This window comes from Cheilinus undulatus, linkage group 7 (genome assembly GCF_018320785.1).
Source record: "Cheilinus undulatus linkage group 7, ASM1832078v1, whole genome shotgun sequence".
NCBI classification, from domain to species: domain Eukaryota; kingdom Metazoa; phylum Chordata; class Actinopteri; order Labriformes; family Labridae; genus Cheilinus; species Cheilinus undulatus.
Window position 1 is genome coordinate 14,934,616 of NC_054871.1, and position 14,772 is coordinate 14,949,387.

Sequence of the window (14,772 nt, forward strand, 5' to 3'; positions counted from 1 at the left end):
AGAAGCACCCTCAAACAGGTAGTTTGGTTTTAGTGGAAAGCTCATCCCTTGTCACGCTAGGCTGTGATGCCGAGTCAAATCAAGTAGAGCCAGGCAGGCCATTTTTGGTCACAACCAAGCACATAGGTAGCCTGTGTTCAAGTCCGCCTATGGCTCCTGTCCTACACATCTCTCCCACTTTCTTATCCCAGTTTCTGACTTTATCCACTGACTTCCTCTATAAATAAAGGCATCAAAAGCCCAAAAATACGTCAGTGAAATATTCCTTTAATTTATTCACGTCTGGGTTATTCATCAGCATTGACTTTTGAACATATTAATGAAAACGGTCCATTATATGGTGTCAAGGTTGCAGAACTGGCTGTCATTTGGGTCCCCTTTCCCGGCCGGTCCATCTGTTTCTGAGAAGATCTAAACATCGTTGGCAGAGTGGAGCACTGCACCCTGACAGATGTTTAACAAGCCCCTCTTCGACTGTCAACACAGCTGAGTGTTTCCTGTTTATATGAGCCTCAGAGATAGATGGCGTGACTGGGATAGGATAATGGATGATGGTGGGCAGCAAAAATACTGTGGATTTCAATGTTTGTTGAATGTCATGATCTTCCGTCCCTTTTAGCAAAACACATATGCTTTTGCTCATGAAGGTCTAAGAAGGTTTTCTTTAGCAGGAGGTTCATAAATGGCTTCACATTCTGGAAATATTAAGGACCAGCTGACAAGACTGGCAATGACCATCAATTTGATTAAAAATTTTATTTGAAAACTACCACTATCTATGGAAACCTCCCACCAAGGTATCATGTCTAGTCAGTCAGCCAGTGATGAAGAAAACAAAAACCACAATGAGACCATTAGTGAGAAATTAAACATCACAGTCTCTCATTTAATCAAGCTTTTCTTCCTTGACTTATGTCTAGTCGGTCATGGTTAGTCTTCAGGAACTGGACCAAACTACAGCAGAATTTTCTCTAAAACACAAAAACCCTTATTTGATGTCTGCTCTCTGTTCATTGTCTCAGTGTCTGTTTCTGCTTCACAAAAGGCCAGAGGTTTCTATATGCATCTCTGTAACCACGTCCTCTCTCCTCCCTCCATCTCCTTATAAAAGGACGTTTGTGTTGCAGTTGAGGAAAGGAAGTTGCTGCTTTGTGATGGGATCTCTGTGAAGATGATGTAGACTCTTGAGCCAGTAAAAAATCTGTTTGTGTTGAGTAATTACTGAGGCTCAGTGTCTCTACAGAGGATGTAGTTCTAGCTTTTATTTCTGTCCTGCCTTCATAGTAAGGACACACTAATGTAAACCTGTCCAAGTATAAAGAATTTACTTTATAAATCTGCTGCATACTATCTGTACTTTGTGTAAGTGGTAAAACAGTTTAACTTTTCTCCACAGTTATCTCAGAAAGGGTGTTAACTGGGAGTGTTTTTCACCTGCATTCAAAAGAGGAATACAAAAGTACCTCTTCAAGCTTAAATAGGCAAGTTTGAGTGGCTGCTATGGGTGGGAAATGCCAAAAAAATAAAAAACAAAGATTTGATTGTTCATTGTTTCTTAATTTACTCCCTTAAAATAGATTGTTATATAGTCTGGTCAGCTTGTGAGCCTTAAAATAGCAAATCTGTCTAGGTTTTTTAAAAAAAAGCTCCAAATGTTGGCTTTATTTGTGACTTTTATGCTGCCTGCTTTTAATCTGTGACATAAATAAACTCCTTATCTGGGACACAATTTGTTTGTTTTGATCTTCCAGGGATTTAGGTTTAAAATATCAGCTGTGGCTGTCCTTTTTTCACAAATTATGTCTGCAGTCAGTGCATTGGTTTGGGGGGGAATAAGGAAAAATGATGCTGATTGGTCGGGTTATTCTTTAATCAGGAACACCAATCACCTTGAAGCTTTGCAGGATTGATCCACCTGGTGACAGAATCCAGCTGATATACCAGCTTAGCAAGGTTAGGTTATCTGGTTGATATGAGCTTTGTTAACAAATCACAAGTCAACAAACCCAAGCTCAGCACTCAAAGTGGAATTAATCTATTCATTGTTTCATTATTTCAGTCTTCTAGCATTACTCATCCAATATGCATGTTGGGCATTGGATTCAAAATGACTGTACTTTAGCACTTTTGTCCAAACTATGCATTAACTTTACTTCTCCTGTCATAACCTGATATTAAAACTGAATTTGCCACCCCTTATGCAGACAACAGCCATGACATCATTTCTTTGGATCTCTTACCTTGGCTTGGTATCCCAGCATGCTTTGTGCAGCGAGATCCCTGGTAATACCAAAAAACAGAAAGGAATGAGCCCCAGGAGGCGTTGCCTCTTAAACAGTTTTTCTCCCTCGGTTTGCCATGAACATGCTTTCAAAGGAGATGATGGAATAAAATCTTAACTCTAGACAACGAGCAATAAGAAAGTCGTGATGTGTTATTTGTGAATGAGGCAGATTTAGGAGCAGGCTCTTATGAATGATGGGAGCCAGCACCCATTTGAGAGATTATATCTTTTTTTGTTTGTTTGTTTTAAAGGCATAAAAAAGGCAAATAGTGTTCAAAATGATCGGAAGGGAACTGTTTTATTACTGAGCTGAGAAAAACAATCATATCTCCTCCACTTTTCCAACCACTTCGAGCAAGGCTGGATGGACATAAGTAAAGCCAAGCTTTTTGTTTACGGGTGGAATACAGTGATGAGAGGACATGGCGGTCTTTATGTGCCAGTAAGCATTGGGTCTACACAATCATCCAGTCCAGGTAATGGCATCTCAGACCACCTTTGTGAGTAGTCTTGAGCTATCAAATATGAAACAGTTTTCAGAACCCACTGAAGTGAGTCCACATGAGGCATTAACAATTACCACTTAGTATTCAGATGTCCAGAACAGATATAAATCTCTGTTAATGCATTTTTTTATGGCACTAATGATGTCATGGTATCAATAAAATGTTTTTTGATGGTGTTTCTCTTCAGCTCTCTACCCCCAGACTTGAATGTCTATCCACAGAGAGCTCCAATATAAGTGTCATTAAAGGATGAATGAGTGGGATTTATCAGTCAAGTACAGCCTTCAAAGTTGGCCCCTCCTTACCAGTTCAACAACACCCATAGCATCCTCATGAATGAGAGTGCAAAATCTTGTAATTGGTCTCTGTAAATCCTGTCCTCACAATCTGCGCCCTGTTTATGCTCGAGGCTCAGCGGTCGACGCCTAGAAACCACCCAAATACAGCAGAAGAAAAAGAAATCAAGGCAGGGTTTTTGCATTAATAGACACTCCTGTGACTTTAAAAGATAGTAGGTGATGATGGAGGGGGGTTATCTTGGTCTGCATTATTTTGAAGCACTCATTTTGCTTCATCATGGTTCAATCCAAACAAAAAGAAACTCTAAATCCTTAATTACTCTTTTATCTAACTGTCTTTACTTCCTTTCAGCCTTACTTTCTCCATGCATACAGTTCCTTCCAGTTATTCTCGTCCTTTTCTTGTTTTTATAGATCTTATTACAAATAAATAAATGCTCCTCTTCTCCTTTTACAGTGCTAGCAGACAACCTGAAGTCTAACCCAGGGATAAAGTGGCAATACTTCAGCTCAGAGGAGGGCATCTTCACCGTCTTCCCTGCCCACAAGTTCCACTGCAAAGGAAGCTACGAGCACCGCAGCAGGTAAAACCCCACTGCTCCCTTTGTTTGACTTTTTTTTTCTTTGCTCACTCAAAACTTCTTGTTTTGTCAAAAGATTGCATTCATTTATCAAGAGGACCTCAGACCAGGCTGGGACCAGACTTAAAAGCACCCCCCCCCCCCCTCTGTGTCAGTGGCTGTGGGGTGGCCCAGAGGGCACGCTGATGGCATGCGGCCCTCACACACACCCTGACCACACATGCCCTTGGCAGGAATGTGGCCCTGTACCACTAAAGCCTGCTGGAATCTCACACCTCCAGTGTTGTGGTGTTTTTTGTGGCTGCAGCTGAAAGAAGTCTCTTTATTTCTTCTCTTTCTCTTCTTTTGTCTCTCACTCCCCTGGTTCATTTGTTTTCTCTCCCTTTTTTAATCACGTCTTGTAGTTTTTCTGTTCTGGCCGTTCAAGTCAGTGAGCTGGCATGCGGCCATGACATAAATGACATTTCTTGGCTTGCTTCAAGTGTGAAAGAGGCTTTGTGAGTACATCATTCCCCACCCTGTGTCGTCCAGTAGACCACACACAGGCACTGACCCCCATATATCCCCCCTCTCATCCCCCTTTATACCCCAGCAAGCTAATAATCTACCTGCATTAACACATAAGCCACGTTTTATCTCCATCTACAGCACTTTGACTGAAAGCGCTTTATAAAAAAATTTATTATTATTATTTATTACATACCAAAAATATACCTCATAAAAATCCAGCCCCATTTTCTTGAAAGCTACGACATTGCAGAAAATGTTAGTAAATACAGAATAAGAAACTTAGAACCCCCATAATAAACTGAAAATAGCAGAAGGACAACATGATAAATGAATCGTGTATATTTTTAGTATAGAGCCGTCTCAGGGCTGGAAGATCATGGTCATTCATTACTTGTGTTCCTTGTGTACAGATATGCCCTCAGATTATCTGGGTCTTTTAATGATATTATTCCTCCATCTTTCTTGAAATAATTACATCATATATAGCGTAGCCGATCACCGCTGAACCAAAACAACAATGGCGGATGACAGGGTTGTGTTTGTGCTGCAGAAGCTACTGAGCTTATTATGGCTTATACAGCAAAATCTGATGCTCCTTTACCACCACTGAGAACAGCAAACACCAGATGTTCTTCGATCTACCTTGGAGAACAACCAGGAGAAAGTTTGTGGAAGTTTACTGTAATCTTCTTCTCTCTTTTGGTGCATTTCCGTGAAAGCGTTACAGTGCCACTTACCGGGTTGGTATTTATACTACAGTGTTTTCAGTGGTTTTCAGTGGTTCCATGCTTTTGCGGACATTTCCAGAAACAGTCCTGTCTTTATGTAAAACTTTTTCGAAATGGAACGTAATGGAGATATATCGTTTTCGTCTCCGTGTGGACAGGGCCTTAGAGAGTGCCACTGAAGTAGTACACTTTTTTAATTAATCAACTTTATCAATCATTGGTTGAATAAAGTACAATCGACAAAATGCCAAATATCAGCTTCAATAATCGGTCACCCCTGAGTAAAGGTACAGTTACTTTGGTTAAAATTTACTTAAGTAGAAGTAAAATTACTGGTCTTGAAATCTAGCAAAGTAAAAGTTTAAAGTAGATCATTCAAAGTTTACTGGAAGCACTGAGTAGCTACTTTTGATACCCCAAAAATGATCTTTCCATCTCTCACTTCCCAAATTCTGGAGGTAGTCTCTGATAAGTCTTGGAGGATTGAGTTGGGCTCCAAACTGTAGATACGGGGATTGCCAGGATTGCAGAATCTCAGCTCAATATCTCTGTGCATTGTGATTGCATTCAGTGTTGGCAAGCCTCATTTTTCTGTCGAGGGAGACGCTTGGGGGGGGGCACTTGAGGCTATATCAGTTTCAGATGAGTTTGAGTACTATTATTTTCCTTAGGGGAAAACTTTATTGATGCAGCAATCAGCTGAGGCAAAATGGAAAACTGTTCTGTGGTCAGATTAATTAAATTCAGGCAGTAGCAACAGCAGAATAAGCTGTTTAGTGTTGGCAAAATTTTCCATGGACACGACCTACATACTTATTTCTGCTGCTCATCCCATAAAGGTATGTTTAACTACAATGGGACACCATTGAAAAGGGAAATAAACTGGCTTTCCAACTGTGTAAGATTTATTGCCAAGAAGCATTGTTGCAACAAAGAAATAATCTACCAAACACAAATTTCCTCAGAGTTTAGATTTTCCACCAATACAATTAATAATAAGTAGATTAGTCTCCCAGACCTCATTTAAGTTATATGCTCAAATTTAGAATAGTTGTATAACTGTGACTGTTAAAGGGCTGAAAAGTTGCTGAAATAATATTTTAATTTTCAAGAATAAATCTGTAAAAACTTAAAAGTAGCACAGTTGTTTAATTTTTGCAGCCTGTCCTCTTCCCTTTCATCAAAAGAGAGTTGTTTTCTTATAAATAACTCCACAGTGATGGCATGAAACACATAAAATGTGCTGGAATCCCTCCAACCTACCCTCACAGCCTCTTCAAAGTAAGTGTTTTGACTGGAGGGAGATAAAAACTGTATCAGGTCAAAGGATACTTTGACAAAATCAGATAAAAGAGTGGTGAAGAAAGCTGGAAATACAGAGACACTGTGTTCCAGGAATAAAAGAAAGGAAGAAACTTCTTCAAACGTTTACTTAAATTAGCATCTCTGCGTGCAGACAAGCCGTTCTATTCCAAATTTTACAAAAGATCCACGTCATTCTACTTAGTGAGGCACTGATTTGATGATCACCTGAGAAGTCATGGTATCCATGAGTGGGAATTTGACAGACTGGTGAAGAGTGGCAAACACATGAAAGCTGTGGTTAAAAATCAGGGTAACGCAAACAAATATTCATTTAATGTCTCTCCTTGAATAAAGGTGTTGTTCTGTTGTTTAAAATAAATATGAACGTGTTTTTATTGCATCATTCATGGTCTGAAATTACTGCATTTTTTGTTGTTATCACTGCTTGTCAATTTTGCAAATAAAAAGCCTAAATGAGAACATTATATATGTAAATTGTAAGAAATGTTTATTCAATAACACAAAAATATTAAGTTCACTCAAACACAAACCTGTGACTAGAGGAACATGTGAAAATAAGTGGAATCCTTTTTTCCCTGAAGCTGTGATGTTATCAGAGATGTGAGACCTTTGAGGACTCATCACTTCTCTGAGTAAAGTTTTTATCCACAGACTGAATCATATACTCCCATAGTTAATGCACGTGAATGTTGTATTTCCCTGTTTATTTACATTACCACTGTGCTGATTCTTTTATAAAATGTGCAAATATTGTCTTGGGTTGCTTATTTTTTTCGTGTTACTGTGCAGTTTGGTGTCTGATCTGGTTTTTGCATATTTCTATCCCCGCAGACCCGTGTACGTGTCTGCAGTGCGTCCTCAGTCCAAACACATCGTGGTTATGGTCGACCACGGAGCGTCTGTGACTGACACCCAGCTTCAGATTGCCAGAGACTCGGCACTGGTCATCCTGAACGCCATCGATGAACATGACAAGGTCTGTGAGGGGAAAGAAGACCTCAGCACCTTTATCAAGCTTCTATAAGAAGAATGCATGTATAGACTGTTTAGAAGCTTAGAAAACAGAGAATATGCCTAAATATGTTGGAAAATCAAATAACTTTCACTGTTCCACAAATACCTTTTCATATCGTTGATTCCTCTCCAGATCTCCATCCTGTCGGTAGCAGAGACAGTTCGCTCCTGCTCTCTGGACCAGTGCTACAAGAGTCTGCTGTCTCCAGCCACCAGTGAGACGAAGAGGAAGATGAGCACCTTCATCTCCAACATTAAGGCCTCTGATGGAGCCACACAGCATGCAGCCGGCTTCCAGAAGGCTTTCCAGCTGCTCCGAAACACCAGCAGTCTCTGGAAACAGCCTGCCAGTAAGAAAACAACACGTTGAACCGTTGTAATGTACCCAGTCGTCTGCGTACCTCAGTGATCAGTTTCATCCCTTTTGAACGAGTGTAGTGATTGTTTCTGTGTCTCCTCAGCCACAGACATGGTGATCATCTACCTGTCGTCTGGCATCACATCTCGAGAGTCGTCAGAGCAGGAGAAGAGAGCAACGCTCAGCGTGGTTAGAGAGGAGAACCGACATCTGAACAACTCGGTCATGATCCTCACCTATGCTCTCATGAATGGTACACCACTCTTATTAATGGTTCAGTCTTTTATTTAAAATAAAATAGGGGGTTTGAACAGAACTCTTTCTGAATGAAAGCCTTTGGAGCACTTTTTTTGTAAGGCAAAGCACTAAAACTGAAGTAGCTGATCTGAAAGTAAGGATGGTAAATGCAAACTATGCAGAGATTTTACTCAGAGATGTAGCAGAGATTTCATCGTTTACGTTCTTTAAATCTTATTTCACAGATTTTTAACATTTCAGAAAAAATGTTACAAAAAATATTTACAAATATATTTTGAAAGGGACATTGGGTGCACTCACACTAGACCCAGTTGTCTTGTACCGGGCTGATGTATGCTTAAACACGGCACAGAGCACTTACTGTATGAATCAAACAACCTGGGCTTAGAGAGTCAAACATGCTTGGGTGCAGTATCGATTGCTATGTGTGAGTGCACCCTAAATGAGCCCTTCTGGTACTTAAATTAAGAGTGGAACAGACTTTAATTACAAGTTAGACTTCCATTCATTTTTCAGAGTAAAATCATAAATGTAGGACTATATTATTGTAGGATACAATGTGATATAACCCTAATAGATCTCAGGATTGCCCGTTTCAGACTATGAGCTTGTTTGCTGCTGTGCATTTCAGCTCTGGCTCACACCTTCTCATCTTTCATACATGAGCGTTTGTGCTGCATGTATGCTGTGTTTTGGCTGCACAGCCTGTCTTTCTTCACAACTTTAAAATAAAATGACCTTATCCATATTATAGCCAAACTAAGACAGGAAAATTTCAGAATGCATTTTCTAGAAACAAGGGGAATCTCTCCATAGAAATGCAAAATTGGGTCTTAACTTTGGAAAAAAAAAAAAAAAAGTGCGCTGTACTGCATGTATCTTGCATTTGACAAATTCTATCTATGCTAGAACAGAAGGTTTCACCTGTTGCTGGAATACAGAGAAAAACTCTATAAGGTTGATGCAACATGGCTCCAAGCCTTCAATGTGGTTATCAAGATATGCAGTTGCACACACATTCCACCAATGTAAACATGCATATCTGCTAAAACAAGATGAATATGGCTCTATCATTTTACTGTATTTTTTTGCAGAAAAATAGGCAAGTCTTCTATTCTCTAAATTCTGCATGCCTTAGACAAGCCTGTGTAGTGCATCTGACAAGGCACTCAGGCTGGCAGTCTGAAAGCCTTGATTCATGAACATGTAGCTAAAACTGAAAACTAAGCTGCTGAGTCACACATCTCACCTACCCAGTCTGAAACTGCTCAAGTCTAAAACTGTCAAAACAAAATTCCAATCAGTGTGTTTACCTCATTTGGTTCTCTTTAAGTTATATGTAAACCGTAAAAACTGGAGTTAAACAGGTTAAACGTTTCAGAGTTGACTCTACCAGCTGCCATTTCAAATCTAAGGGACATATCGGTGAAGTTTACCCATCATACCCTTGGGCAAAGTGTTAAGATGTATTTTAGATGTGTTCTGATGTTTCCTGTTGTGCATTGATTACTGTTGGGATTCCCTTTCTCATGTTCTGGTGGATTGTTGTTGTTTTTAATGGTAGACACTTTTGCATCATGAGTTGCCCACTGAGTTAGCGACTTCCCACTTGTGGAAATAGACCGGTATAAATTAAGAATGGTGTGCTTTCTTTATCAAAGAGTGGTTCCTGACTCTGCATTTATCTTTTTGCTTCATACTTGCCAAAAGAAGCCCTACCTTGCAACAGATGTGAAACACAATGTGTTGAAGTAGTTGAAGTACATTGTAATGTTACAATTATAACATTGTAAATAATTGAACTCTACATCAAGAGTGGAAGGAAATAACACAATGCTGTGGTAACAGTACAGTTTGGACCATCGTTAGCTGCAGGTATTTGCCTTTAGTTTAAGATATGCTGCATTCTTTTCAGGAATTAGCGCTGCATTAACATCTATCTCAGCTCACAAGCTAGATTTAAAGGTCATTATATTTTGACTTTTGCTGTATTGTTAGATCATGATATTCATCCTTAGCCTCTGTTTATTTATGCTTGATATATTTTCCTATGTTCTTCTGCACCATGTGTTGAAGAGTAGACTGAAGGTTAGAGAGGTGCTCAGAAAGGCTTTCATGTGTGTGTTTTTGTGTTGCTGTCGTTCATTTGTTTCCTTTTCCTCTTTATTGTCCTTGTCTGTCCATCTGCCTCCTTTAAATCCTGCCTCCCTCTGCAGTACGCACACTCACCACTGCTGTGCATGCATTAGTCCACCATTAATACAAATCGCTTTTGCATCTGAGAATGGAAATGAGGCAGATCTAAGAGAGGAGAGAGTGAGACTTCAAAGGGCGTGCGGCTCAGTGTGAGTGAGACTGACAGAGGACCTTGGCTGTTTAAAGAGCTCCATGATGAAAAGGATGCAGAAATCTATCGTCCTCTCGGTTTATTAGCATTGCATATCCAAAAAAACATTTGTTTTGTTGCTGACGCTGGTGCACACAGCTGAAAGGCCCGCTGTGTTTGTGTGTCTTATTCCCTGCATCCCCTGCCAAATGTGAAGTGCTGATTGTTCAAGGAGATCAGCAGTCCCTCCCTTGGCGGTATAATGCACAGTTGTTTGTTTGTATGTGTGTGTTTGTGTGTGTGTAATTGTGTTTTGTTGAGATGCCCGCCTCCCGAGCAAAAACTGTGTACAGTTGTGTCTGTATAAACAACTCAGCTGGTCCTAAGAGAATTTTTTTCACCAAAATGTTGATCATAACCTGCATTTTCAGTGTGTCTGATTTAACTTTAATCTATATATGTGTAAAGTGTTAGAAAATATTATTTTTAAATTTGGGACGCAATTTCTCATTAAGGAGTTGTTGAAGGGTCCTTGCGCTAGTGTTTCTCAACCTTTTTCTGTCAAGGCTCCCGTTACATTTTTTGAAATCTTAAGTCGCCCTATACAGAAAGTAGTTAAAAAGACAGAACATTTATCGTCAGTATGACTGCTGAAGGATTTATGTAGTAGTAGAAATAATACAATAAATCTCTAAAGCAGTGGTTCCCAACCTTTTTTGCCCACGACCCTAAAAACAAAGGTGCCGGATATGGGGGACCCCCACTGTACCTGAAGGTGGTTAAACACAGCCATGCACATTCAAGAATAGTCATGTGCAGACAAGGCTGCCCATACAGAGGTTAAAGGAGGGATAAAGGGGGAGGTTTCTGGGACCCAGCCACACTGGGGGCCCATGGAGGTCAGCAAAATCATAGTCCGTTGTGTAGTAAAGCTGTGAAAACCATATTTTACATTTGATCTGAATAATAACCACTCTTATCAAAGAAACAAATATCTTTATTTATTCATTTGTGTAGAAAATATCCTTTTTAGAATGAAAATAACTTTTGTTAAAAACATATTTAAAATGGGTTAAAAATAGTCAAAATTGGTTAATAATGGCAAAAAATGGTGGAAAAGGTGGTGAAATTTTATTTTTAAAGAACATAAATGGGTTAAAAGTGGCCAATTATCGATAAAAGTGGCAAAAAATAACCTAAGATGAATTAATGTGGCAAAAGGGCACATAAAGTGGTAAAAGGAGATTAAAAAGTGGCTGAAATGGCTTCTAAGTGCAAAAAAATGGTGGAAATTAGGTGGAATGGGATGAAAAATTGATATAAACTTGCAAAAATGGGTTAACTGTGGTTAAAATGGGCAAAAGGTGTGTAAAAAGTGGCTAATAGTGGCAAAATGGGTCAACAGTGGCAACAATAGGCAGTAAGTGGCAAGAATTGGTTTAGAAGTGACTAAAACAGGCAGAAAAAAGTGGTGGAAAGGGTTTAAAATTGACAGGAATGGGTTTTAAGCAGCAAAATGTGCTAAAATTGGCAAAATTGGTGTTAAAAGTGATGAAAAAGGGTTAACATTTGGTAAAATTGGTGTAAAATGATCCCCTCTCAGTGTCTCGTGACCTCCAAGGGGATCACGACCCCAAGGCTGAGAACCACTGCTCTAAAGCACTGTCATGACACAATTTAAGTGCCTTGAATGAAATGCATAGTGCATGGACTCCTCCAAAACTGAAACAAAGCCACCATGTTCCCTACATCTATGTGATTTCAGGAGCACATGAAACAATTTTGATTATTTATGCTGGGATAACCTATGCTCTGCATATTTATGGTAATCCTTAGTTACATGTAAAGCATTTTAAAGGCACCCCTGATGATGCCAGAATCACCCCAGGGTGCCATGCCCCCCTGTTGAAAAAGGCAGTCATATCTGTTAGGTTATGACACGACATAATTAGACACAGTACATTATGATACATGTTATTGCCTTTTTTGGCATGTTTGTCTTGGATTTGCATTTTGATGAACCATTAATGAAGACCGTGTTGTTTTAAACACATGGTATCAGAAGTAGCAAAGTAGCAAATATTTTGACAACTTAGACATAAAAATGTGCTACTTATGAGAAAATTGTTTTCTTTCAGGACATAGTGGTTCCTAAAAATGCCATTTGGATGAACCCTGGAAAAATAAGAAAATGGATACAACCCTATGAATTAAAATGGGCCTGAACATGTGTAGTCAGCATTTTCTCCTTTGTTGGTTTGACTTTGCCACCCATGGCGACAGTCCCCCCCGCCAGTCGCCCAGCGTGATGATCAGCAGAGCAGAGCCTTGGCATTAAAGAGGGATTCTGCTCTAATCCAGTCAGTGATTGGATACTGGCAGACACTCCACGCTCTATCCTTCCCGATGGGTTGTGGGATGCCAAATGTTCCAGGTGACAGCTGTAGGGTCCAGCCTTGGTGATCCATTCTCCTCTAAATGACCTTATGAGGCATGGAAAGATGGGGTCTGCATTAATTTCTCAGCTGCATATTTTCTTTCTAGAGTAGAGAGATTTATCCGCGTCAGGATTTCTGAGCTTGACTAATGTCGGTTGGGTTTGGCAGATGCATGAGATCATACGAGTAAAGCTCGTAAAGATCATGATGCAGGATCACAAGTCAGGGCCTGCGTGAATGGATGCCGCTGATGCCAAATTAGTTAAGGAAATCCTTGTGACATTGTCTATCTTGATTCATGACCGTGGAGAATGAAAGCCTGTTGCTGTTAAATCATGTGAGCTGCATGAGGTTAGATCCGCTCATTTCAAAGATTCTTCATGAATCCGGCCTCTGTTAGGTGGCAGAAGCTACTTCAAACATTTTTTCACAGCTAGAGAAAAAGGGGAACAGTTGTTCTTTAATTTGAACTAAGATTCTGAATTATGAGCCCTTTAGTGACAAGCTGTCTACTCCTTTTACCTCCTTTAGACCAACATGCCTTGCCCTTTGTTATCTATTCCTGAATCTCCTCTGACTCTCAGATAATCCCTTTACCTTTTTTCTTTCTATTTCAGAGGGAGTAACAGGCCTAAAGGAGCTGGCCTTCCTCAGAGATCTCGCCGAGCAGAATTCAGTGAAATACGGTGTTGATCGGACCTATGACAGAGACCGCTCCTTAGCAGCATCCTCATCCGGATCAGCAGGAGCTTCAATGATGCCAGTAATGAAGGGAAGCATGATGGTGCTGAACCAGCTGAGCAACCTGGAGACAACAGTGGGCCGATTCTACATTAACCTGCCCAACCGTATGATCGACCTGGCTCGTTTCAGCCTGCCCTACGCTGACCCCATGGGTGATGGTGAGTTTGGACTAAAGTGGACAAAAAGACCGGAATAGAGTTGGACAGTCTAGTGAAAATTAAACAAAGAAGTTGTATTTGAACCAAAAGAACCAACAAGCCACTTCTTTGAGGTATTAAATGGTTCTCCAGCCTGTTTTTGATGTTTTCCCTTAGATCTAAAGAGCTGTGACGTTAATGCAAATTAGTCTGCTGGCATGTGAAAGAGTCTTCTGACTGCTGCAGCAGCTTAATCAATGAGAAATCTTCAGCCTTGCCAGTATCAACCCAAAAAAAACTCTGCACTTTTAGAAAGTAAAACCACTCTGGTGGGAATGATTTTTTTTAGTAGATCACTCTAACTTTATTAAGATGCAGGTTTCTGGTGTCATATGGCATTCTCTAATTTCTGAAGAAAGTTCCTGCGGTTTGAAATGGAAAATTATGAATTAATACAAATTCAGACACACACAAAATATGTAGGAATACTCTTCTTTATTTAGAAGACATGTTTATTAGATAGACACAGAATCTATGTCTCTGAAGCATGAAAGTGTGGAACAGTTCATCTACCTCCATTGATCCACTGACTGCAAGGCTAAGATCAACCGCAGACTTGGATTTGCACATGGGGTGATGGGTTTGCTGAGCAAGACAGTGTTGCATTCCTGGTATCTGGGCATGCAGACGAAAGTCAGGGTCCTTTGGTCCTTGGTCCTCCTGGTCTTACTGTACTCCTGTGAGGCTTGGATGTTGACTGATGGCCCGAGGCACTGCCTGGACTACTTTGTGACGACTTCTCTTCAGCGCATTTTTGGTTATCTTTGGCAAGACCATGTGTCAAATGCAGACGTGCTTAGAAGAGCTGGGATGGGAAGGGTCAGCTGCTTGATACAGGAACAGCAGCTGCACTTTTACGGGCACCTGGCGCACTTTCCTGGGCCTGATCCAGCTCACCGCATGCTGGGTGCCCAGGATCTGGTCGGCTGGTCAAGAAGCCGGGGGCAACCTTGTGCGATGCGGAGGGGGCAGCTGGGAGGAAACCTGGAGAGATGGGGCATGGGCATGGAGTATGGCCATCAGGAGGCCAGAGCAGTACAGGAACAAGGTTGTCATGACGAAGTGTCAACTAGCATTTGCTCCCATACCTGACCTGACATGACCTTTATTAGATAACCTACCAGGAAGTTATATCATAGTGTTGAGGCTTAACACAAACCTAAAGCTTTGCAGCATTTATCTTAGCTTAGCATGAAGACAAGA

General features: G+C 40.4%; 1 protein-coding gene across 1 annotated transcript in view; it reads left to right on the forward strand.

Annotated features, from left to right (window-relative positions):
* cachd1 (cache domain containing 1) overlaps positions 1-14,772 on the forward strand; it is a 130,535-nt gene that overhangs the window by 78,363 nt on the left and 37,400 nt on the right. Inside the window, exons 5-9 of the mRNA XM_041791063.1 lie at positions 3,547-3,673; positions 7,066-7,210; positions 7,382-7,598; positions 7,710-7,859; positions 13,246-13,530. Coding sequence (XP_041646997.1) covers positions 3,547-3,673; positions 7,066-7,210; positions 7,382-7,598; positions 7,710-7,859; positions 13,246-13,530 — 924 coding nt within the window. The remainder of the gene's footprint in view (positions 1-3,546; positions 3,674-7,065; positions 7,211-7,381; positions 7,599-7,709; positions 7,860-13,245; positions 13,531-14,772) is intronic.